General features: G+C 37.1%; 5 protein-coding genes across 5 annotated transcripts; 2 read left to right on the forward strand and 3 right to left on the reverse strand.

Annotated features, from left to right (window-relative positions):
* The first annotated feature begins 11,281 nt into the window (after positions 1-11,281).
* LOC105392494 (malectin-A) lies at positions 11,282-12,523 on the forward strand. Its single transcript, XM_011564121.3, has one exon. It carries the CDS (start codon positions 11,466-11,468, stop codon positions 12,258-12,260), a length of 795 nt encoding a protein of 264 aa, XP_011562423.3. The 5' UTR covers positions 11,282-11,465; the 3' UTR covers positions 12,261-12,523.
* Positions 12,524-12,546: 23 nt separating this feature from the next.
* On the reverse strand, positions 12,547-14,293 carry LOC125489073 (cell wall protein SED1). Its single transcript, XM_048623650.1, has 3 exons — positions 14,071-14,293; positions 13,466-13,917; positions 12,547-13,021 (listed from the first exon to the last, which is right to left on the reverse strand). Exons 1-3 carry the CDS (start codon positions 14,230-14,232, stop codon positions 12,946-12,948), a joined length of 690 nt encoding a protein of 229 aa, XP_048479607.1. The 5' UTR covers positions 14,233-14,293; the 3' UTR covers positions 12,547-12,945.
* A 2,677-nt stretch (positions 14,294-16,970) lies between these two features.
* On the forward strand, positions 16,971-19,155 carry LOC105392496 (A-kinase anchor protein 10, mitochondrial). Its single transcript, XM_011564123.3, has 3 exons — positions 16,971-17,172; positions 17,277-17,369; positions 17,578-19,155. Exons 1-3 carry the CDS (start codon positions 17,148-17,150, stop codon positions 19,056-19,058), a joined length of 1,599 nt encoding a protein of 532 aa, XP_011562425.3. The 5' UTR covers positions 16,971-17,147; the 3' UTR covers positions 19,059-19,155.
* A 1,046-nt stretch (positions 19,156-20,201) lies between these two features.
* LOC105392497 (G-protein coupled receptor 143) lies at positions 20,202-23,045 on the reverse strand. Its single transcript, XM_011564124.3, has 7 exons — positions 22,753-23,045; positions 22,393-22,507; positions 21,891-21,985; positions 21,632-21,810; positions 21,283-21,442; positions 20,905-21,072; positions 20,202-20,663 (listed from the first exon to the last, which is right to left on the reverse strand). Exons 1-7 carry the CDS (start codon positions 22,903-22,905, stop codon positions 20,451-20,453), a joined length of 1,083 nt encoding a protein of 360 aa, XP_011562426.1. The 5' UTR covers positions 22,906-23,045; the 3' UTR covers positions 20,202-20,450.
* Positions 23,046-23,816: 771 nt separating this feature from the next.
* On the reverse strand, positions 23,817-25,706 carry LOC105392506 (translation initiation factor IF-2). The gene has a single exon (XM_011564134.3). It carries the CDS (start codon positions 25,571-25,573, stop codon positions 24,014-24,016), a length of 1,560 nt encoding a protein of 519 aa, XP_011562436.3. The 5' UTR covers positions 25,574-25,706; the 3' UTR covers positions 23,817-24,013.
* Between the last annotated feature and the right edge of the window lie 1,002 nt (positions 25,707-26,708).

Here is a 26,708-nt window from a genome sequence, read left to right on the forward strand (position 1 = left end):
TGCAATACAAACTTAAATTAATAAATGAAGAGTGTGCAGGTTTGATTTGATGGCTAGTTGAAGATGTTTCGCCATCACGCCAACAATGCTCGGGACTCAGACTCAGATAACTACTTCAGACTTCAGGACTGTAATCTTGTTCTTGAAGACTAATGTTTCTCGAGTTTGCTCGCTCATCTGAAATTTTCAGAGAATTGCTTTTTTCTTTGATAGTAGGTGAGTACAGTCATGTGCAACAAAACCTACAGATCCAACTTTTTATCGATGTGCTAATTATGACGAGTCAGCAAAGGATTGTGGCGTAGGTTCACTGTCTGACTAGTTACGAGTGTGTAAAGTTACAAAGATACATGTAGGTACGTTTATAATTTTATTTGTAAAATAGCTTTTTCTGGCGACTGTACCAACTTAAAAGCTTGTACTCGAATCTGGATAGATTTAATTGCCTTTATCCTCAATTTTATAGATGTTCAAACTTACAAAAAAGTTACTTATAGGTACAATATCAATCTATGTACCTACCTAGGTATAGCTGCTCATGAACCAACTTACCTTGTATGATTTTATTAGACGCTGCCTGGAATATGAGAGTGTATAATACAATGACTTTCATGAGTACTAGCAACAGCAACAGTGTTGTTGTTCAAGAGCAGACCCTAAACATAATGCCAGCACACATACACACTCACACACAGCCAAAGCTTGGGAGCCAAGTGCCAGCTATTGTGCCATGATTGTGCCACAGAGCTCTTCCAACGCAGATGTCTGTAAATCCGTACAAAAACAAAGCGCCTATGATGACAGGCGAAAAGCGTAACTAACCAACAACGCTGAAATGAAACGTTCACATTTTCAGGCGATACAACGCTGGATATGGATTATTTACCTGCAAATAACACACAAAGCGATGAACATTTCGTGTAATAAAAGGCTTTTTGTTTAACCAAGAGTAATGGCTGTATAGAAAAGGAAATATGTCATAGGTGTCATCTTGTGCGAACCTACGTTATAATTAATTATGCAGTGAGCGTACTTTTACGTTGTAGCGCGCTTACAATAAATTCACTCAAATTCAAAGAGTCAACGCGGAAATTTACATATAGTTAATTCAAATTAAACTTTGTATTACATACTAAGTATATGTGTTAAATCTGGTGAGTCGTGCAGCAGAGCAAATGTGCTTGCGCTCTGATCATTTCATAAATTTTCTACAAAATTCCTATACTTAAGTTAGTCTTCAAAAACGTGTCGTCAGAAAATTTCATAGATAGGAAAATACGCTCTATTGATTTACATTTTAAACACTGTTTATTACGAATGTTTATTTTAAAGCCCATTGCTGAAATATCATGAATAAAACAACATCAAAATGTCCATTCGTAAATTGAGCTCATCGCGCATATGCAGCGGACATCATTTATATTTCATAGCAATTAGTTTTAAGCTTAATGCCATAAAATCGTCCATTCTGTACGTTCATTGAATCATTCCATGTACGTTTTCCGGCCGGGATTTGAACCCTAGACCTCCGTGTCAACCAAGGTCGAACGACTTCACGCCTTTGCAAAATAAATAGTTGTAGGTACCTACTTATTATTTTATTTACGTTAACATAGAAGCTTTATTTTTTTAAGGTTGCGACAGAAAGACATACTGTTTTTCTACGGATCCCTAAAAAAGTTAATATATTATAATAATATTCCATATTGTCATATTAGTAGAGGTGCTTAAACGACTTTAGCAATGGAATTGTGCGCTTAGTGATGAAGACATGGATCCTTTACCAATCTTACGTTACTTTACAGTGATTATTTTAAGATGTAGAGGCAAGCTGGATTTGACTTCTAACAGTATTTATTTATTTATTTATTTATAGACACTTTATTGTACAGTCAGCTTCATAAGTAGCTATACAATTTTGTACCTTGTCAATCTGAAACCGCCTATCGATTCATGGAAATATTGACGGTTCGTCAGTTTGACAAGGTACAGAAGTGTATAACGACTTATGCAGCTGACCGTATATACAAAACAAAGACAAAAACATGAAGACAGAAAAAGTAAGAAGTACACAAAGGCGGGCTTATTGCCAGGTATATGTATATAATGTGTTAAAGATACTTGGGGTAGCAACACTAGCAACCGAAGGCAGCATACGACGTTCCAACGCCAAGTATACTTAACCATATACAACTAATATACATAGTTACATAATACATACTGCTAATATAAGTTAGTAGTGACGCAGAACAGATCATAGAATTACCTATCCATTAACGGGTGAATAGATTCACTCATTTAGCAGCTGGATAATATTTCTTATGAATTACCACGATTTTGGTGTAGCCGATATTGAAACAATAGGTAATGGACACCGTAGTAACGATGTATGAAATGGTAATATGATATCATGACAAAATGAAATTTATGAAGCCAGCAGCCGACAGAAAGACAGAAAGTAACAGGAGCCCTATAGCGAAGTGAAAACCAAGGAACATTTACGAAGTAATTAGTGTCAAATTCAATACAATTTGAAATGGAAAATCGTTGTCAAAACAAGTTCGCGATAGGCATGCCGTTGGCTATGAAAATAATCTTCATTTTAGATGGTTAAGATTAATGAAGGTTCTGCCTATTGTAAAATTATCATACACTCACGAGCAATGAAAAATTTCCAGAGAAATATGGAACGGCAGTGGCAGGTGGAACTTTTTCATTGCTCTCTAATGTACTTATTATTACCTATGTAAAAGCAGCTCTATTCCTGCTGTGGTGATGTGATAAATGAGCAGCAAGAAAAAATATTAGGTAAGTAAGTAAGTAATCTTAGTAATGATTAATTTCGTAAAATAATAAATCTCTCTCTCAAACAGTTCTACTATCACATTGGAACTAATTTAGTCGACTTCAAATTCCACCTCTTACTAATCATATATAGTCGTAAATATTTTTTATCGTAGTTTTTTAAAATTATTAACTATTGTTAGCTGGGTGCTCGAGCCCACACACTTGGATTGTTTTTATAGTGCAACATCGATTTTTTTTCCATTCTTACTTGTAGGTACATTTATTAAGTAGGTAAGTAAGTACATCGCAGAATTCATCATCACGTTGCCCAGCAGCTCCTACAAGTGCCGTAATTCTTTATAAAAACTGAAGATTTAAAGAATACTTGTGAGAGACTTTCCTTGTAAATAAGAAGTGATTCAAGTCCCGGCACGGCAGCGTTGAAAGAAGAAAACTTTCAGTGGAACCTCGAAAGACTTTTACTTTGTGGGCAATTCTGTGATCCAAAGCCGGTGACTTTTGAATAAGTCTCAATTGCACTTGAATTAATGTTTCCGAAGCTCAAGAGTTGTATTATCTTCTTTTATTCCTATTGTGAGTAAGACCATGAGAACTCTGGCCTTCACGAGGGATAAGTTTGCCTGGAGGCCGGTGATACATTACAGTAATAGTTGGAATTATTGTGACTCTGTGTTTTTCCGGCTAGATTGTTTTACTTCACTTAAAGTTAGTCGACATTTTGAAAAAATAACAATATTATAATTATGAAAAACGAAATAAGTCAGAAAACGTAGTCAATATTACTATATACTTGTAAAGTACTTGAAACTCGTATTACACCAGCATCATCTTAAAATCGTACATCCACCAAAGAACATTACCACTAGCTTTTAAGCTTCCACTAGATTTCAAAAATTCAGCGCACTGTACGGAATTTAATCGAATCTTTTACACTAATCCTGAAGACTTCAGGAAAATACGACGCGACGCCCCTCGACTTACCTGATTTCCTGATACGTAATGAAGATTTAGATTGCGGACACAGATATCAGCAAAACGGAAATTATGCTGGTGAAAGAAAAAAAACATTTGACATGAATTCGTACCAAACACTTTAATTTGACTCTCTGGTACCTAGGTAGGTAGGTAAGTATACTTATCTTATTTGTTATTTACTGAATATTTAAAGTATTTACCTATTTATTGAAGCTAAATTTAAGATTTTTATTACAAATCTTAAATTTAGCTTCATTAATTTTAATAGGGCTCTGCTCTGTTATAGATACTCATATCGTATGAAAGTAAGCACGCACCTACATATTCTAGTATTGCCTGCCTTCTTGACTATACGGCATGCATCTGCCCGTCATCATTGCCGCATCAGTTTCGTATACAAATAACCCTTATGTCATTCATGAATTTCATGATTCATAATTGCATTCAATGTTACTTGGTACAAAAGGTAAACAAACAATCTTTGTGTGTCTTCAAATATGATAAAACAAATTTGGAAGCGTAAACTGATTGTTCTAACTAGGAACTGAGATTGAATTGCTTAAAGTTTTTTTTCTTACAATAAAATTCCTAGTACTTAATAAAATAAAAAAGTCTTTCTTATTAAATTGCTCTTTTAAAAGCTACACTGTCCTTTTCATAAAAACCTTTCAGTTTTATTTGCAACTACGGCCTGGTACAAGTGAAGACTGTTTAAACATAAAATAAAAGTTTTTCAACATCCAAACAAAGTATCTAGGCGGAGTTTTTAAAATAGCGATCCCTGATGATGAAGGGACCAGCTACATCTGTTATAAATCCGGGGACGTGTTGTGTGTGCTATGTGTAGCAGTGGTGTTTATGTGGATGTGCTTGAGCAGCATGTGAGCTTGCGATCGCCATTTTAAAAACTCCGCCTGTATACTTTTAGGCGCAGGTCACCGTACTATCGGCGACAGAGAAATCTAGGCAGAAAATTGAGGCAGAAAATTTATAAGTTAGTTAATACGTAATCATAGAAAAATAAGTGCGACTCCGTCCCCATAGACAAACCAATATTTACTTGGTACAAAACTTTAAGGTTAAGCTTATTTTTGAAAATAAATATATTTATTCGTCGTTTGAAAGCTACACCGCTAATATCTAATCATCACTTCCAATTACAAGACCGAGTCCGTTGTTTTCGTGACCTATACCTACGTATTTTAGTGAGAGTTTCTATACTATTGAGTAGACATTAGACAACCAGCGGATTCCACGATATTACATGATTGTAGGTACCTAAGTTGGTAGTTGGGTACATAATTAGTGATGCCACGAATAATGATTTGGCCGAATACCGAATATTCGGCCACCGAATATTCGGCAGGTGATCCAGTATAATTCAATAAGTTGAAGTTTTATTTAAAGAGTGTTCTTCTTAATCTTACGGCAGATCCGTACAAGTTGGTGGTCAACCAACTCGAATCAGTAGCCAAACCTTACATACTTTGTTAAAAAATTACTGTGTCTCAGTAGCAGGTATTGTATATTTTATAAAGAAAAGCGCAATCGTCGCAAGCGCGATGTTGTATTCAGGTTTTCGCAATTAAATATTATTTGATAGTTAAATGTTTCGATTAAATTGTTTTTGTTAAAATGTTATCAAAATATAGGTGATGAGCCTACAAGGTGAAACTCGTATCTATTGTCTATGTGTGTACTTTATTAATAAAATAGTCTATTTAAAAACGTCAACCAACGACTTTCATTAGAGGTTATGGGCCACCAAATTTTGCAAAGAAAATTAAAGTTATAGTGTTAATTTACGAGTTATTGTTAGATTGTTGGTTTATTTTACGCGTGTGACATCAGAAAATCAAGATGAGCTCAAGTTTTCTCGCTAGTGTACCAAAGCTCAAGGGTCGTGAAAATTATGACGACTGGGCGTTCGCCGTTCAAAACTTGCTAGTTCTTGAGGACACGGACAAGTACCTCAAGCAAGAAGGAGCGACGACAGATGAAGCACAGATAGCAGCAGATGCCAGAGCGCGCGCTAAATTGATCCTGACTATTGACGCATCATTGTTTGTGCATATAAGCGTCAATTCACACGTACCACAACCACACCACGTCGCAGCGACAAAATGTGGTCAAGCTGTGGTTACGTGTGAATTGTGTGACAGCGGCTTTTTGCAGTTGCGTTGTGGCAGCGACAAAATGTCGATGTGGTTGCGTTGTCGCTGTCATTGCGATGTGGTAACCACGTCGTCGTGTGCATTTAATAGGGAGAGGAGGTGGCCGCGGTGCCGCCGCCGGGTGGCGGCGTTGCCGTTGCGATGTGGTTGCGTTGTGGTTGCGATGTGGTTGCGATGTGGTCGTATTACACAGGTGGTCGATAACAACGACAAAATGTGGCACGTGTGAATTGGATTATTCATTGTCAATACAAAATATACGCCCGACCACACCGCGTGGTTGTGGTGTGGTTGTGGTTGTGGTGTGGTTGTGGTGCGTCTGAATTGACCCTAAAGGAGACGAAGACAACAAAGGAGTTATGGACAAAACTAAAGGCTCTATTTGATGATTCGGGCTTTTCAAGAAGAATAACCTTGTTACGTCATTTAATCTCCATCAGACTAGAAAAATGTGAAAATATGACCAGTTACGTTACACAAATTGTAGAAACTTCGCAACGATTAAGTGGAACTGGATTCACAATAAGCGATGATTGGGTTGGGTCATTGTTACTGGCCGGTTTACCAGACATGTTTATGCCAATGATCATGGCAATCGAGCATTCCGGGATGAAGATCACCGCAGATTCCATAAAAACAAAATTGTTAGATATGGAAAATGGCGACTCATTCGTAGTGAACGGAAATGAAAACTCAGCATTCATGGCGTCAAGTTGGCAAAAGAAGAAACATGGTAAGGTTGGCAACAATAGCAAACATGGCGGACCGACTCCGAATGTCTATGGCCCGAATACGTTAATGTCAAACTCAAATGACAGAACCAACAAAACAATAACATGTTACAAATGTAAACAAACTGGACATTACATGTCTCAATGTCCACTGAAAAACGACAAGACAGAGAAGAAAAAGCAAACAAATGCATTCAGTGTTGTTTTTCTGAGCGGAAACTTTAATAAGTGCGACTGGTATGTTGATTCTGGAGCCAGCACACACATGACTGCAAACGAAAGTTGGTTGACAAAACGAATGGACTCGAGAAGTTTACCTGAAATCACAGTAGCAAACAATACAACAGTGCCTGTGTTATGTGCCGGCGACGTAGAAATCACGACGAGTTACGGTTACGAGGTCACTGTGAAGAATGTATTGTGCGTACCGACACTTGCGACGAACTTGTTATCAGTTAGTGAATTGATAAAGAATGGAAATAGTGTTGTGTTTGAACCCGACCGATGCCTGATAAGAAACAGTTTAGGTGATATAGTTGCTGAGGCGGAACTTGTCAATAATGTATACAAGTTAACCATGCAAAATGAAGCCTGTTTGTTATCATCACCAACAACAGATGGAGAGACATGGCATAGACGGCTTGGGCACTTAAACAGTACAGACATGAACAAGATGAAGCAAGGTTTAGTCAGTGGAATGAATTATCCAGAGAAATTTGTGACAAGTAAGACTAGCTGTCAAGTATGCTGTGAAGGAAAACAGTCAAGATTACCATTTCCGACTGGCACACGAGCCACAGAAATGTTACAGATTGTGCATTCAGACATCTGTGGACCGATGGAATGCAAATCAATAGGTGGTGCAAGATATTTTTTACTGTTTGTTGACGACTATAGTGCCACAAACTTATCTGTTCCGGTGAGAGCGAACTAAATTGGTCCATATAATCTATGTCATGTCAATATGAAATTCATTAGTAAGTAATGAGGTATGGACCAATTTAGTTCGCTCTCACCGGAACAGATAAGTTTGTGGCACTATACACCAGAATGACCTTCATATACTTCCTGAAGTGCAAAAGTGAAACACTGACTTATTTCAAAGAGTTTAAGTCAATGGTGGAGAACTATCAAAACAAAAGAATAAAAATATTGCGAACAGACAATGGGTGTGAATATTGTAGCTATGAATTTCGAGATTTTCTGAAGCATGAAGGGATTATTCATCAGAAAACGAATCCATATACACCGGAACAGAACGGGCTCAGTGAAAGGAACAACCGGACCATCGTGGAGAGAGCTAGATGCTTACTTTTCGAAGCAGAATTGGATAAGAAGTTCTGGGCGGAAGCGGCTAACACTGCCGTATACCTTAAGAACAGGTCTATAGCTTCAGGTATTGAAAAGACTCCATATGAGATGTGGTTTAGTAGGAAACCTGATCTGCAACATTTGCGTGTATTTGGGAGTACTGTGATGGTGCATATTCCTAAAGAATCTTTTCTTTTCAGAACAAAGTGGGACAAGAAATCCATGAGACACATACTTGTTGGTTATTGTGAATATGTCAAGGGCTATCGAATATATAACCCAGTAAATAACCAAGTTTCTACAAGTAGAGATGTTGTTATCCAAGAGAAACCCAAGCGTCCAGATACAGTGACTGTTTCCCTAGAGAGCACAGATTCAGTGGGGGAATTAGAAGAGGAATCTGTGGTGAAACTGGGACCTTTGAATGACTCAAGTTCTTCTGAATCAAATTACTTGAATGTTGAGGCAGAAAACATAGAGTTAGAATCTTGTGGAGAAGATCTGAACATAAGACAAGACAGCTCAGTGCCGCAGGATACAGAAAAAGCTTCAGAGATACCTGCTATACCGGTTCAAGAAGTAGCAGTACTAGAGAAGCGACAAAGGAGAAAGCCAGATAGATATGGTTTCGCTAACATGTGTGCTACAACAGGAGATGACGAACTGACATATGCAGAGGCTATCAGTGGGCCAGAGCGACAGATGTGGTTGCAGGCCATGGCGGAGGAGCTGCAGTCATTTGAAGACAATCAAGCGTGGGAAGTTGTCGATACTCCCAGCAACGCGAGTGTAGTGCAGTGCAAGTGGGTGTTTAAAAAGAAATATGATCCAGACAATAAAGTGAGATATCGTGCACGGCTTGTGGCCAAGGGTTTTACCCAGAAGGCTGGTATTGATTACCAAGAGACCTTCAGTCCAGTGATTAGGCATTCAAAGAAGCGATATATTTACAGAAATTAGGACTTGAAATAATTGGTTCTAGTACTAAAATTGTTATGTATAATGATAGCCAGAGTGCATTAAAGTTGGCAAACAATGATCAGTCACATAAGCGGTCCAAACATATAGATGTTAGGTACCATTTCATAAGAGATGTTTTAAGAAATGAATTAATTGAAGCTAGGTATTTGTCAACAGCTAACATGCCCGCTGACTTGCTAACTAAAGGTTTGCCAGGTATTAAACATTATAAATTTATGAAAGATCTTGGAATTGTTAATTTAGAATAGCCAAGACAGAGCTGAATACTTTGTTTATCATTGTATATTGAAATGTTAAGTTTATGCGTAGTTTTGCCTTCCCACTGTATGTAATTTGCTGAAAATTTTGTTATTTTGATAAAGTGGGGGTGTTAAAATGTTATCAAAATATAGGTGATGAGCCTACAAGGTGAAACTCGTATCTATTGTCTATGTGTGTACTTTATGAATAAAATAGTCTATTTAAAAACGCCAACCAACGACTTTCATTAGAGTTTTTTTTATTCTCTTTTATAAGATATTTGCTGTTTTTTTAAGTATTCGGTATTCGGCCGAATACTACTTACTATTCGGCCGAATACCGAATACTGAAAAAACTGGCCGAATAGGCCGAATACCGAATACTTGCCGAATATTCGTGACATCTCTAATAATAATATATGAAGTATTAAATCCTTGCTTGTACTATGATGCCCATATAAAATAAGAGTAGGTACTTAGAGGTAGAGCTTAAAAGTTTGCATACATTATTTAAGCAAGCTCGGCTACAATTAATGCTCTTAATAAACCCAGCAGGGTGTTACCTAGCTTTTGTTAAACCGGCACTATGTAGGTAGGTATCGGTGATATAATACCGACTAGATCGGTACCAACGTTGGTTTAATATTATCCTTTCTACAGGACGTGCTGTAAAATTTATGGTCGGTTGTTAACAGATTGTCGCAATATGCAGCTGGAGCACAAAGGAGGTCAATGGACTCTTGTAACACCCTGTGTGTATGTTGCGTTGCGGCTAATGTTACGTTTTAAGGTAAATCTAAGATAAACCGGAAGAAAACCGGTTATTTGTGAAAATAAACTTAAAATGGGCCGATTAAACATAATATTTACCGGCACGGGCGGAATATTAAGTGTGACGTGTAACTCATTTATTAATTTTTCTCATAGGTAAGGCATGTAGAGTGAATGGACCACGGCGATTATTTATACAACATGTAGCATTATTCAGCCCAAATTCATTCAAAGTACCTATAAAAAGAGGTATGGTTTTGATTCGTGTGACTCACATACCCGCTCAATGCGACAAAAAAGTTGTATTTTTACTGTTAATACATATCGATCAAAGGTGTCAATCATGAGAATAATTTTCTACAAAATAACATAGCACCTTAAATAATAAGATAGGCATGAATTTTCAAATTCGGGTAGGTATGTACTAACTGCAACGTCGGAACCACCCTTCCATGTTTAAACTCTTAGGGTGCTCAGTTAAGATCTGAAGAATCCAACATTGTACTTTTATAGCAACACACATAATGTTGCCGCTACACAAAAGTACAGTGGTATTTACCTTCTTTTGAACAATCAAGAATCAAGACGCCAATGTATGCCATGCATTCTTGATGAACGTAATAATAGTAGGTAATGCTGTCTGTTCTATGTGGGCACAAATGCAATTTTTATTAAAAAACATATTATGACTTACTTACTTGTACTTATTTTACTTATACATATGAGTAAGTAAAAGTTTACCTACATATGTATATAGGTAGACTTTTTTATAATAGGTAATAGGTAACTACTAGGTACCTACTTCATTCCCACGCTCGCGGAAAAAGCTAAGTTAGTTACTTACATACAAAAGCTCCGCATCGCATTAAAAAGTAAAAGTACACCCGTGTGAATTCTGGGATAAAGCACCTTCTACTCGTTCTACAGCTGCAGGCAGGCACGGCAGGATTCGAACCCACGGCCTCTCGAATGATAACCGAGACGTTTGAAATCCGTTACGCCACATGACTTCATCACTTGACAAAATCCTATACCTACCACTACCTACCTATATAGGTAGTATAATCTTATTTAATAGCATGGAAGTAATAATTAGGTACTTACGCAAGTACAATTTCCATGTTTTATTTCATGTTAAGTATTATTTCCATGTTTTAATAAGTTACTTACTCACTGGTCTTTATCTCTAGGAAATTTATTTAATGGTTTTGAAACGTAATCTGCCACAGAGTAGTGAAACCGCAGATTTTCATGAATGAAACTGTCACGCATGCACAGACCAAAACGTCAGTCAGGCTGACGTTTGGGTGATTTGATTTCATTTCGTGTTCGTGTTCGTGGTGCAAAAAACTAATCAATTAATTTTAGAAGCCGATGCCGGCTTTTTATTGTACTATTTATAAATGAGGACTGTAGAAATATTTATAAATTAGTGCATCATCGACAGAAACCATTGTAAACAACTTAATTCAAAAATGCTTAGAGTGTTGCAGTTATACTATGTTGCAGTATTATGCATAATTAGTTTTAGCAAAAGTGCTACGGGACTTGGTGAAATAATCTATGCTATAAATGCCGGTGGACCGGAACACACTGATGTCAATGGAATATACTACGAAAAAGACCCGCTTCACGGCAGAATTGGCACCGCATCGGATTATGGAAAGCAATTGCTTGTGATAGGACGAGCCAACGCTAAAGATGAAATCCTGTACCAAACTGAACGATACCACCATAGTACATTCGGATACGATATTCCAGCCAACAAGGACGGTCAGTATGTGTTAGTTCTAAAGTTCAGTGAAGTGTACTTCAATGCTCCTAACATGAAAGTGTTTGATGTGGTGCTGAATGGGGACCACACTATAGTGGCCGATCTGGATATCTTCGACAAGGTCGGGCGCGGGGTGGCTCACGACGAGTATGTACCTTACACCATCAAAAATGGAAAGCTATATTACAATGAGGAAGAATCTGACATTCGAGGTGGAAAAATCAAGGTTGAATTTATTAAGGGGTACAGAGATAATCCTAAAATTAATGCCCTGTACGTAATGAGAGGGACCATAGATGAAGTGCCCAAGTTGCCACCATTAGTTTGGCCAGAAAATGAGACGGAAGAAGTAGAAGAGAAAGTTCCCAAGTCCAAGCGTGCCAGCGGACCCAAGTCCCCGGACCCCTACTCCATGGATGAGAGCTCCGTGCTGCTGCCGGTCTTCATCACTATTGGTGCATTTATACCTCTCTTGTTTTGCCTCTGCAAACTATAGTAGATCTTATAGAAAATAGTTCTGTGTGTTTGAATGTCATTATTTATTAATTTTATGATAATATGTGCTGCATTTATTAAAATTAAACTTTTTGTGGCCTGAAGACTATATTTCTGTCTATTCAACTTATTACAGCACTAACTAGAGTACAAAAGTATTATGCTGTATGGCACAAATACCGTCCTACTGCTAATAGTAAGATACAATTCCTGTAAGGTGAGAGGATGTTTTACTTTATTTGAATAAAGAATTATATGTTAAAATTTATCTTTATTTTAAAGCTTTCTTGACAACATATTATTTTTTCAATATGCTATTAACTATGATTATAACAGTAGTGAGTATACATATTATTTTTTGACAGAATTTCATAATGAAACTTAACTGAACATGAAATCTGATGAATCTTTGGCTACAATTAAACTTTTGCCTGCATCAAAATTCTACTTTTGATCACATTTATGTAAAAAAAAATAGGTAGATGAGCTAAATCTATACAAACATTATTCTGGTAAGATTTTCATTGTAGTGAATTTTTGTTTGAAATCTAAGTGTATTTTTTAGCCTCAAACTTGACTTAGATCTAGCTAGGCTACAATATAGCTAGGTGCTTCCTACATAAGTTAATCTGAACTATATGGAAAAGTCTGTAATGTTAATTCTAATTGATCCCTCAGCTTTGCAGTTACCCTCGTGCAGTAGACCTCCTCTTCTCCCTTCTTAATTTCAATTTTTGCGAAAGTTTCACCAACTTCAGTAACCTAGAAATAAACAAAACATGATAATGCATCAGGTAGGTAGGTTGTAGTTACATAATAAAAGATGATACAGTAAAATAGGTACCTATTGTTTAATAAGTACTTTGAAATGGTTTTTCCTCTGAATAATAAAGAAGATTTAGAAATATCTAAAAAAGTAGTGTCAAGTTTTCATAGAATTTCCAGTAAAAAATAAAATATTTTAAATAATGTCACTGACTAGGTAATTTATAATAATCAAAGTAAAAGAAGGTTTGAGTAACTATTTTACCCATAAATGTTAACCGAGCGGCGGATACACCTATAGGTAGTTCCAACTGAATACAATAGGTCTCAACTCAACCTATGTAAACACTCATGTTTAAACAGCCCATATTCATGCACCGGGTACCAGCGAAAATAAATACCTGCCGACTGAATGCAATGTCATTCCAAAATAATACTCACGCGTTTCCAGCGTTCGGTAGTTTCAGCTCACAATCTCCCTTCTGATTCATGACGAAGCCCTTCTTGCAGCCGGGGAGCGAGGCGTTGCTGGCCGTGCTGTTAGTCTGCACGATGTTCACTATCGAAGAATCTGTGTGGTTCCCCAGGCTCACTGTCTCCGGGGCTGCGGTAGTGCTGATGTCCGCGGGGGCAGGGGCGGCCGTGGGGACCGCGGGGGCAGGCGCGACGGTGGCGGCCGCAGGGGCAGGGGCCACCGTCGCCGGCGCCTCCGCATACGAAGAGTTCAGGACAGCAGCAGCAGTTGTGGTGTCCAAAGGAACGGCCTCTGTAGTGTTTAACTTTTCTACAGTCGTAGAATTCACATTCGAATTTGTAACGTTTAACGGTTTCGGTGTAGTCCCGTTTTGTGGCTTTATCGTCATCTCTGAGTAGTCATAGGCGTAGTCGTAGTCCTGTGAAGAAAATCATAAATTAATCATGATAAGAGCAGAAAAAAACGATGGTTGGTAGATATTTAGACAGGTAAATGACCAGTGCATCGATAGATAGGTAGGTTAGGTACTTAAGTGCTAATTAATTAAGTTACGAGGTAGCTATTAACTTACCACATATTCTTCTTTGCCATCTTTCATGAGAGCAATGATATGGAGGTCTTTCAAGTCAACCTGAACATTAAAATCTCCAGACTGGCTTTGGTCATACGAGTGCGCCCGAGCACCATCGGACAACACACACAGACAAAACGACCAAAACATGAAAGTAAACATTTTGCGGAGACGGTCAAGGAGAATTTGCGTTGGCGCGCGACAAGCAACTGGCGGCGATCCCTGCGATCGAGAGTTATTTCCAACTACATAACAGTTCTTTGAAGTACTAACAAGAAGGTCGATACCCTCAGCTATGCAGCTCCTCATGGCGGTCCTCGGTTACGTAAGGACCGTGGATAATTCGCTCGACGGGACCGTTACCCGCTGCCCAGCATGCCAGGCAGTTCACGGCTAAATTAAATGCGAGCATCAGCGCAGTTTTTACCTCCGCAGTTGCTCCGGCAACCGGTATCGGTATTAGCATTCGTCTAATATGTACCTACGCTTAAAATAAACAGAGATGTAATGTCGTTTACTGCAGGGGATGTTGTTCTGCAAGTCCAAGTACCTATACCTACTCAATACTCAATCTTTTATTGCATCCATAAGTAATTTTTACAGGTGTTCACTTACCGATAAAAAACGTAATAGTTAATTAAATATAACTAGGTAGGTATATGACGAATTTTCTATCGCTTAAGTTATAGGTTCTATAAAGTAAAAGTGGTAGGATTTTCTTACAAATGTGACCAGATCTCCAGTCTATTATCACTCGGGAGCAATAAAAAAGTTCCATGCACTTACAAAATGCCGACACCAAATTAAAGGTCCCAATTTTTTTTTAAACTTAACGAAATACTTTTTATATGGTAATATTATGATGCGCTGTTAAATGCTAAGTAAGTAGGTACTTAAGTAGGTACTTCAATAATATTGCATACTGCGTCATTAAGCTAGCTTTTTCCGTTTAGGATTAGTATAGTCATTTGGTGGTATTAATGGTACCTATACTTATCACTGGAGCTTTTTCATTGTTCGCGACTTTCGGAGTGTTAAATTAATTCAATTGACAAGTACATACCTACTTATAGGTATTAACTAGTAACTAACTATTAGGTAAATACTTGTGTGTAGTGCTAATTTACAGATTCATAACTAAGTACTTGATTCATAGGTCTGATAAGATGAATCAGAGAAACCATGCTTGAATTATAAATAGGTAAGCAGGTGATTCTTTAACTTCCGAGCGCTAAAGGAAGGTACTGAACAAGATAAGTAGTTTTTTTCAGCAGCTCCAAATGGTAGGTAATATTGCCATCTATTCTATTAGGCATAGACTTAGTATATACCTACTAAGTCTATGATTTTAGGTATAGTTAGGTGGGTCCGCGAGACGATCAAGTCGGCTTGACGGTTTCACTTGACGGTGCCGTCAAGTGAAACCGTCAAGCATGTAGATTTGTCAAGTCGACTTGATCGTCTCGCGGACCCAAAAATGAACGCAAATGTATAAAACTTGTCAAGTCGCATCAAGCGCAAGTGCCGTCAATCAAATTTTTGTCAAGTATGGTCAAGCCCGTAGATATTGACGGGACTTGTCAAGTCAACGCTGTAAACGATCAATATTCACTTCAAGCACGTAGACTTGTCAAGCCGACTTGATCGTCTCGCGGACCCTAGAATATAGACTTATGATCAAACCCGGGACTCTCAGCTCAACAGTTACAGTCACTGGCCATTAAGACATCCGGTGGGCATACAGTGCACCATCTCTTTACAATAGAGTTATGTTTGTGAAGATTACTCACTTTTGCAACATTCTTTAGGTATACATAGTAATACTGTATACCTATACAGGTTGTTGCAAAAAGGGTATGTATACTAAGCCTAAAGAACGACAAAAAAAAACTTTGTTGGTTACGTGACTTTTTTACTATGGAGAACGCATGGAAGTAGAAAAAAGTATTTTTTTCTACTTCCATGGGAGAACGAATAATTTTTTTCCGCGATTTTCCAAAACTTGTAGTTAGAACAAAAGTTGTTTAGAACGACTCCCTGAGTCATCCCCTTTCCGCTTACCTAGTATACCGTTTTTGCAACAACCTGTGTACGCATCTATCTTACGCTTTTTCGTTTGACCGTTAGGTACTTCCTAGGGATGTATAATATAATATGAGAGCCACTACCTACCTAGCCACATTGTAGAAACCTGTATCTTGTAGTTAGAGTTGATGGACCGCTCAAAAATATATAATAAGACAAGACAGTTGCTGGGTATAGGTACCGAGTAGGATTTTGAACTTAGCAACTGTAATTATTAAGAAAAAGCGCTGTTTTCTTTGTAATTAAATAGAGCCATAAGTATACTCGCTCAAACTGACTTAAAAAAATAAGCTTTAGTTTACCTAGCCTAACAGTGTACTCTTTTGGTAGTACAAAGAAAAGCAAGGAATTTTTTAAAAAGTCCTTGCGGGAACGGTAGGTACTTACTGATAAAAATCTAAGTAAGTACCTGTATTGTATTGATTTGATTTGATTTCAGATTAATCTCTAAACGCTACGTTTTTTACCTAACTTCGTTGACTACAACAGACATGCTGGCGATGGCGGCCCACTGCGGCATGCCCGGAGGCACTATGCGTAGAGCCTTCAGACTAGGCTGTCTAGTGGATCGGGCTAGCGGAGCGCTGTGTGAGGTAAAACTATACCAAAGAAACTGCTTATAAAACTGTGCTCACGCCGCTCTGGAGGACAGCCGTACTAACTTCCATACCTTTATATTTTTAAATAATAATCGAGATCGCATAGCCTCAGAATAATCACAGCCACTCCATCTTCAGAATAATAACACACTACTCTGTGAACCAGTGGTGAGAGTAAACGCGAGAAGTTTAAATGTCAATATTGCAACACAACTATTGACGTAAATAAATAAATGACGTTTAAAAATGAAATCGTCAAAGAAAATATTATTGTTGATAATTTAGGTTTTCCTTTGATGAAATTAACTGCAGCATTTATGAGTTGTGTTCATAGCGTAACTAAAGGTTTTGTGCTAGTATTTCAAACTATTTGGTGCTTAACATATCGATAAAATGATAAAGTTTTGGAAGAGCGCTGGTATGTTATTGTTTGATCGCACCTTTATCGTACTTTACCGACCACAAAACTTTTTATTTCTCGTCTCTTATCAAAAACTAATTAGTAAACATTTACATTTTCAGCTAAAGGAAAATCAGGATTTCCTGTACGCCCACCTGAAAATCATTCCATTACCAATAAGACGGTCTCTCTAGAAACCATACATGAAAATGAAGGTAAATTTAGTTATTATACTCAACTTTCAAAATAAAGTTTTGTAAAATAGACTTTTCCAAAGTACATTTTGGTCCCTAATTAATTTATTTAATTTATAAAGAAATATTGCATTTATTGTCATCACCTCTAGATGGCATAACAAAATACACTCTATATTTTCTATAATAATATTATCTGATGTTAAACAATTGCATTTCTAACTTGCAGATCTGATGGACCTTTTCAACAAGAAATCTCATCTATCACTTAATCTTAGTGATATAATAAATAACAAGAATTCTGTTAAATATTTTATACAGTTCATGCAATCAATTGACAAAATTATGATTATTAAAAGCTGGATGGAACTTGAAAATTTCAGAGTATCTGTTTCAAAAAGTAAAAGATCTGATATGAAAAAAAGTCAATTGATTAGCCGGACACAAAGCTCATTTAACCTCGACTGCAATTCTCAGAAAAGATGTGCTGAGGGGAATTCTCCATCATTGTTCTTCAAGAAAATTGGAAGTGAATCAATCATTACTAAAAGTATAAGCAAAAGTGATGGTTCATCCAGTTCATGTCAAAATCTATCGGAACATGCCACCACATCTGAAGAATACAGTGATGAACATAGTATTACTGAAGAAGCTGTCAGCTTGTTCAAGAAGTATATTGCTTTAGAAGCATCAAATTCATTAGATCTTCCAGATAATGTGCGAAAAGTTGTAATATCTAACATTTGTAATCCACAAGGACATATAAATGAAGACTGCTTTAAGCCAGTAATAGACCTTCTGTTTCAACAAATGGAAACCAATTTCTTCAACGATTTCCAAAAAAGTCCCTGGTATACCAAGGCACAGATAGATATATTAACCAGTGGAGTCTTGAATCTCAATGATATATTGCACAATGAAGCTATTTTATTTTACTTCACTGAATACTTGGAGCAAGAAAGTTGTTGTCTACTGTTAGAGTTTCTAATGGCAGTCATGCATTACAGAGATAACTTGTCAATGGACAATAGCAATCCGCAGCAGGCCCAGGAAGATGCTATTATCATTTACGAGAAGTATTTCTCTCTTCAAGCTCTCAGTCCAGTTGGCTTCACTACAGATATTAGATTAAATATTGAGAGTGAGATATGTAGAGATGGAGGTCCAGTGTATACTTGTTTTGATGTCCCATATCACATTGTGTTTAAAACACTGTCACATTATGTTAAGTCTTTTCAGGATTCTGAAGTGTACTATAAGTATCTTTCAGAAATGATCAATTCAGTAGATCACGCCTGGTCCCACCGTAGATCACAATCGGATTGTAGCAGTGAATTCAGTATGAGCACACAGAATACTCTGCTGGCCATGGGAGACCCCGTCTTCCACCGCAAGAAGCGGAACCACTCAGTACCTGACATGACAATAGATTCCAATCAGCTTTATAATGCAGACTCTTTGTGGCAACGAAAAAAGAGCGATGGATTGAGTTTAGGTAGAATAAATAGCTTAGGCCGTTTTGAATCTAAATTTGAACCAGATCCAGATAAAAAAGAGAGGTCCACATTAAAGAAAATGGTGAGCAGATTCGTTCCGACGACCACCAGCAAAGTGGATGAAGAAATGGCTTGGCAGATCGCTCACATGATTGTGAAAGATGTGACCGACCTCACTATGGCCCCACCTGAAAATGATCGTGATACTGTATAGAATATATTATTTAAGTCTAATGTGATAAATTAATTATTGTTAAAATATATTTTGTAACTTATCTTTAAATCACTAAATAAAATAGTATTAAACATTATTTTCAATGTATGTTTTAATATAGAAATGGTAGAGATAAGTAGGTAGGTAAGTACCTATTTATTTGAAAAAATCTAAGGTGGTTCATCTACATAATTATATCTTCTCTTTCATAAAATCAATAACTACGTAACCTACCTATATTGGGAGAAAGAAAAGATAATTTTAAAACCCAAAGATTATAATTATTTATAAAATGGTAAAAAAATACACAATATACTTAATATAATATTACTACTATAATAGTAGGTACTTACTTTCACTTATTAATTAAAAAAGGAATGCATACAACCAACACAAAAGTAGTGGCAAAATTGATTGTAAGGTAAGCTGAGAAGGTAAGATAATTAAATTTGATTCATGTCACGTAAGATGTCCGAAAACACTTCAGTTTAATATGCGCTTTTGGCAGAACAGAATACATGCATATATAGTGATCAACTTTCATGTATCGATTTATAGTACCTAGACTACCGAAAATGACTATGCCGCCCGCCGTTCAGAGGGCGACTTGAGGACAGGTGTAGGTAAGTTCCAATATCACAATGTAAGAATAATCTGCCACACATCGCAGACGAGTCGTAAGAAATCCCTGGCAGTTCATCTCACACTGTATCTACCTATGCATCTAGTGCGAGTTTTTCCCACCGTTCCAGCTGTGAAGAGTAAGTGCGAATATCTAAGTCGCTGTAGTAGTTCAAAGCTTTTGTCGTTACTACTATGGCGACTCCTTCGCGCCATACAAATTCGCGTTTACTTTTGACTAATTATATGTATATATTATGTACTTGAACAGTGTAAAAACTCGCAGTTCTTGTAGGAGCAGACTTGGAAATATGAAATGACTTAGGCGTTCCCCTGGATAAATGCATAATAATTATAAATGCGGAACTATTCAACATCATGAGTAATTATGTCATTGCTATAACACTTGCAGCACCTTGACAGCACAATACGTATTGTAACAACAGTACATGATAAGTACTTCATAGAACTAAACACTCGATTAAACAAATAAAGTAGGAAAATATATCAAAACTGATAACGTAGTAACATAACATTATTAACAAATATATAATTAGCATTATCAAATATGTACACAATTCAATGGAATGATGCGAGTATCCAGCAAGTAAATAAAAAATATACCTATGTTTAAAATGGCCGTCTATGGAACTGAAGTTTTTGAATCAGTTCCATAAGGGGAAGTAAAATTACTTCCATATACAGCCGAAACGCAATATTACAATGACAAAATCGTTAAGTTAAAAAGTTATTGAAATTGTTTGAGTCATCTTAAAGGGTAGCATAAGTGTTAATACTTGACTTGATAGGCTTCAACTGCAAGCGAGAGGGAACCGGAACAGATCCCAGCAATGGAGAATACTCTTGCGGGAGGCTGGATTTTCTAGACTTGTTGAAAAAATTAAAACTGCAACATTTTTGATTTCCTTTCCAACTTCTATAGACCAGTGCGTTCAGCAACGCCTGCAACGGATTCATCAGTGCCTGGAAGAAATGACAGGTTGGTTAGGTGGCATTCTCGCACACTGAAATAACAATGAATGGCGCTAGTGAGAATTTTTATATTGGCAATATTCAAGCAATGGAAAATATGCGCAACTTTGTACGGATTGTCGCCACCTAGCAGTATCCATGCCGCACTGCCAAACACTATACAAATTCTATTTATATTTATCAGTAGGTACATATCATTAAGTAGTTTTTTAAGTATTAAATGAATAATTACCATAATATACCAAATACTAATAATGACTTTGACCGGCATGTTGAACCACATAGTCCATAAAAGTATACCATTCACAAGGTTTGGCAACCAGCAGACATAGAATACCATGTTAATCAGGAAGAATTTGCATCTCAAGGCATCCACCAATTTACGTTCCTTGCTTGTGAACTGAAAAATAAACAAATGCTTTTTTATAGCTGTCTCTGAAGTCTATAGATATAATAGTAGGATGATGTAAATATTATTAGTAGGAATATTTTTTTTATTTTTATGTCTCAAAATTTACAACACATTACGAGTTTGAAGTAAAAGTTTTCTATAAAATGTCTATACAAACTGTTTTGTGCAAATAAGATATATAAAAATTCATAAACTGACCTGTGCAAGAGGTAGAGCAACAGCCACCTCTGCATCTTTCCCAGCTTTCATATACATTATGGGATTCACAATCATAACAATAGCTATTGTTAAGTAAGTGGCAAAATAATTTGGCAGCACCTTAATTAATGCAGCTGTTAAGGATGTCAAGTTATGACACCTGAAATAAAAAATATTTGCTACCATAAAATAACGGCATTTAAAAATAACGGCTTGTAGGTGTTTGAGGTAACTTAGCTTGCTTTTACAAATAAATTAAACAGATAAAATAAGGTATTGCTTAGGTTGGCTAAGAAACTTTTCAGCTAGCAATAGCTACTATTATATGTGTAATAATTGTATATCTTACGTAGCATCTGGCAAGTAAAGTATGGACAATCCTATGCTTGTTGTGGCTGCAGGCACTCCCCACGAAACAGAATGATAAAGCACTGGGTGAGAATCTCTTCCTTTAAGAGTTAACCATGTATCAATGGCATAAAACAAGGTCCAGAACCAAGTTGCTGTATAAAAATACTGAGTCCATGCCTAAAAACAATATTCAATTAATATTAGAGGATAGTAAAAAGCTATTTATTTGTGTAAGATAGGAAATTAATAATACTTACAGAAATTATACTACAAAATAGTACACTGACATCATCATTGGGCATAGGCATTATGTTCTTGTATCTGAGCCAAAGAGATGATCTAATCAGCACCCCTGGAATAAAGATAATTGGAACCAAGGTTAGCAGGCCATATTATTATTCAAAACTTGTGCATTAAAATATACTTTTTACTCTCTTGTGCTCATTTTAGTCTCTAAATGATGTAGGTAGTATCCTTAAGTTAAAATGTTATAAGCGCTTAAAATATGTAAGATGGGCATTCTGTTAGTATAAAATGAGTATGACAATTGTCAGTTAAAGGCCAGATTTACAGTAGGCTTTGTCGGTTTGGCTCATGGCCTATCACCCTGTTGAATATAGGCTTCTTCCAAACATTGTAACAATAGACCTATAGGTCTTACTGTTTAAGCTCTTACCAGCCTGTATTTAACACCTGTAAAACTTACTTATGGATGCAATAAAAGATTGAGTATTGAGTATTGAGCCTACTCATTCTTACCTAAAGAAGCAAATAAGTCTGCCACTGCTAACCATATTATAATACGGCGCCCTCTAATAGAAGAAAATGTATGCCATTTTTGTGTCTTCTCTGGATCAACAGGGGATGGAATTATCTGAAAATATTCAAATAATTAAGAAGTAATCTTGTATGGTGTAATCATTAGAAGAAAGTTATTTTAAACAATCCGTGAGAATGAAATATTGATCGCTAGCGTAGCGATACAAGTAAAAGAGAAAATGATACTCTAAGAAATCGATACCTTACTTTCTGACCACAGACGGAAGCCCTCCCATTACTAGTAACTTGATATTATGATGTTAACTTAAAGTTCCCGGTACCATGGACTACATTTTTTACCTGGTATATTGCGCCTATTATTCCTATAGCTGCAGAAGTCAGGCACACTGTGTTATATGAGTCGGTATTAAATTCATTCATAATTTTCACTGCCATATCAAGATTGTTTCCACTGTGGTGGCAGCAGAACGTTTGTATAGTCGGGTCTGACATTATTGCTCTTTAGTACGGAAACAATCTGTTTAAATTATATTGTAAAATCATATTAATATAAATTTAGAACAAAATACTGAATAAATAAATCTAATGAATGAACCGCGCGGTGTTTACAACAACAGCTGACAATGACAATAGTACAGATTAGATTAATGCTAAGCATAAAATCCGAAACCGTCAAATCCAATCCACAGAGCACTGACTGACTACAGAGACCATGGGTAGAACCTCAGAATAATAAAGTCCTCGAGGTAAAGTAGCAGCACACGACCTTAGGGACTGACTGACATCTAGTGGTGAATAGCTAAACTAATTGACCGGAAATGAAATTTCAAAATTTCTACCGGAACTTACACAACCGGACATACATTATAAAAAATTACAGCCTGGCAAATAAGATCGGAAAACGGAAAACCCTTACCGTTATTCTTTTATTAAAATCTATATCAATGGGTATGCTATTCATACATTGCCACTAACCAAATTTACCTAAATACCAGACAATGCAAAAAAGTTTTTGAGGTGGTAGGCAAAATTTAACTTTTTTAGTGCCAATTTCTCCATTCTCGGTTAGAGCATAACCAGGGAGTAGTGGTTTTGACACATCTGTCATGAATTTTATATGGAGATGACGACAATAGAGAAATTGGAGCTTTAAGTTTACTCGTACCTATATAAATTATACAAGTAGGATAAGTTCCCCCCGTTAAAGTCAGAATCGACGTGTAAAATTAAAAAATATATACCTACCAATTTTTGTTTAACCCTTATGTCCGGTTATGTTAATTATTAATTAATTTGTTTGGATAGAAATTTATTATTGTAGATTATTATAAACGTAAGTAGGTAATAAAATATAAGAAATATTGATAAAATATAAGAAATATAGAAATATAAGAAATATTGAACACTTTAGTACGGATTTATTTTACTACTTTTGTAAATGTACCTTAATAACATAATACTTGATACTTATCGCTATCATACATCTTCCATATTACTTTGTGGTATTAAAAACAGATAAGTAGTTATATAGGAATAAAATGTTAAATTTTTACTACAAACATAAACATAGTAGATAGGTATTTACGCAAATTTGTCCAAATTAAGCAGAACTAGGTGTCGAGAGTGCCTCAAGAGATTCATTCTTTAACAATGGTAGTACTGTTAAATTGGGAGTTGCGGCCGGAAAACAAGGATTCATAGGATCACTTGTTACACCAGCTTCTAGAGAGCAGTTTACAGATTTATTTTCTGTGTTTATAGTGACAGGAAGTAGTGGTGCCACTGGTGGCTGGTTATATTGAGTAGGATCATTGGGCCCTGTCCCAATATTTGCGCCTGGGTCACTAACTGCTCCTGGCGGCGGCGGCGGTGGCTCTGTCACATTATTCTCAGCTGCTGAATTCAGAAGTGTAGAGCAAGGAATAGTCGTCATGAATTCCTTTAGCTCTTTATTAATCACGGTTACTGTGCATTTTGTTTTATCCGTTTCATCATTTGCCGTACCAGGATTCTTAACATTGGCTTCCGGTGAAAATGATGTTGCGATGGAACAAGGTATTGCCAGGACTTCTGTAGCGTTTCCTGTGTCTATTGTTAGAGTGCAATTAATCAACTCTCCAAGAATAGATTCGATACCTGTGTCTTCTTTGTTTTGGGGCTCAACAGCAATCGGAGCTCCCCTGTTATCATAAACCACAGTGTGGTGTCGATTTCCAGTTGAACGCGCCAAGTTCCATAAAGCAAGTCCAGTCAGAAGAGTTCCCACTCCGGCGCCAGCCAACCCCACTCCCGTCAATGCGCTGCTCGATCGACCCATGCCCCCGAAGCCTCGCCCACTGTTATAATTGCCGAAATAGCCTGGAGATTGCTGAGTGAATCCAGGATGGTATGCTCCGTGTCCTCCATTGCCTCCGAATCCTCCGGGGTATGGTGGTGGTGGGCCTTGTGGGTGATGGTAATTATTGTTCCCGTAACTTCCACCCGCGTACTGATGCCCATTATATCCAGTATTGCCGGGGTACGGCGGTGGCGCTCCACCGGCGTGGCCGCCTCCCGCCGGGTGGGGGTAGCCGCCAGCAGGTCCCGAGTATGCAGGAGCACCAGCCTGTTGAGGGTACCCCGCGCCACTTCCAGAGAGCCCGCCTGCTTGCTGTGGTGCACCTCTACCGGCTCCTGACAAACCGCCGCCCTGAGGATAGCCCGCGCCTGCATTAGATTGTCCGGACAATCCTCCCGATGAGGGATAAGAGTGGCCTTGCTGCGATCCTTGGTGAGATCCGGCATTTTGTGGATATGAGAGGGACTGCTGGGATCCTTGATGATTGCCGGCATTTTGGGGATATGAATGGCTCTTTTGGACCGAGTCATAACTAGGAGGTGGTTGATTTGCCGGTTTACTATTTCCAGAAAGCCCCGTATTACTCGACGGATATGAGTGACTTTGTGAAGTTTGTTTTGGTTTTACTTGCCAACCGGACAGCGATGGTTTTGGGGCACTGGCTTGTGGACTGCTGAATGAGGTTGGAGCTGGTTGAGGAACATTTGTTTTCCGGCTTGACCCTCGACTTGAACCAGAACTTCTACTTCTTCCAGTTTTTTTCCCCTCGATATTCGCTGATAATAAGAGCAAAATTACAGCCACACAATAAATATATTTCATGTTCACACTTTGCACATTTGTGACACACTTTAGGTACTGTGAGTGGACAATGTCCTGCGGGTGTCCAAGCGAGACTGTTTCTAGATCGTTATACCGAGGTGTGTCATAAGGTCGCCGATCGTAGATACCAAAGTACACAAGAGAATTAACTACGTTCCAGTGCCTGTCAAGTGGCAGTTAGTAATTCAGCCCCCACCAAGAACTATTATAAGCATCGCTCGTGCGTAAGCATCATCAATGAGTTCATAAAAGAAACAACGGGTCTAAATAAACAGAAAATTTGATCGCTGATTTTAAATGATATGTACTTACAGATAGATAATTATTTTATTTATTTATTTATTTATTTAATACTTTATTGCACAAATATGAGATATAAGTGTACAAAAGGTGGACTTAATCTTTCTACCAGCCAACCTACAGGAGGTACAAGTAAAAAGGTGAAAAGGTTATTTATTAAACACGAATACAGAAATTACAAAATACATAAATATATAAAATAGACGGTAGGTAATCTTCTATGAGTAATTTTACCAGACTAGCTCGGAAAAGAGAAATTATATTATGAAGAAAAGGGGAAACTACAAAAACTATTATAAGTATAGTTACTAACTAGTTAGGTAGTAGGTACCTACTTAAACTGAACATAAATTTACCTATCATTAAATACATCATATCATTGACATTAAGTATAAATACACTCCCGTGCAAAGAAATTCCACTCACAAAAAGCCGACACCAAACGACCCCAATTTTTACAAACGTTGAAATTAAAATTTGAACAAAATATTACCGTTTTAGTAGGTAATATCCTGATGCTCTGTTAAATGTACTTCAATGTTGCAGAAGGCGTCATTAAGCTAGCATTTTTCGTTTAGGAGTTAATTGGTATTTGTTTTGATGGAACCTTTTCATTTCCCGTGAGTGTATTATTATACTCGTATACTTTGCATAGTATTCATACTCTTTGGAAAATTACTAAATATAAAGCAAAGTGACCAAATAATAAAGTAACGTGTAAGTTTCTATAATATTACGTTCGATAATTTAACCACACACGTTAGGCCATAAAGTTGTACGAAGTTTGTGTTGGAAAAGTTCGAATTTAACATTTGTTATAATATTATATTATAAG

This window comes from Plutella xylostella, chromosome 10 (assembly GCF_932276165.1).
Source record: "Plutella xylostella chromosome 10, ilPluXylo3.1, whole genome shotgun sequence".
Classification (NCBI taxonomy): Eukaryota; Metazoa; Arthropoda; class Insecta; order Lepidoptera; family Plutellidae; genus Plutella; species Plutella xylostella.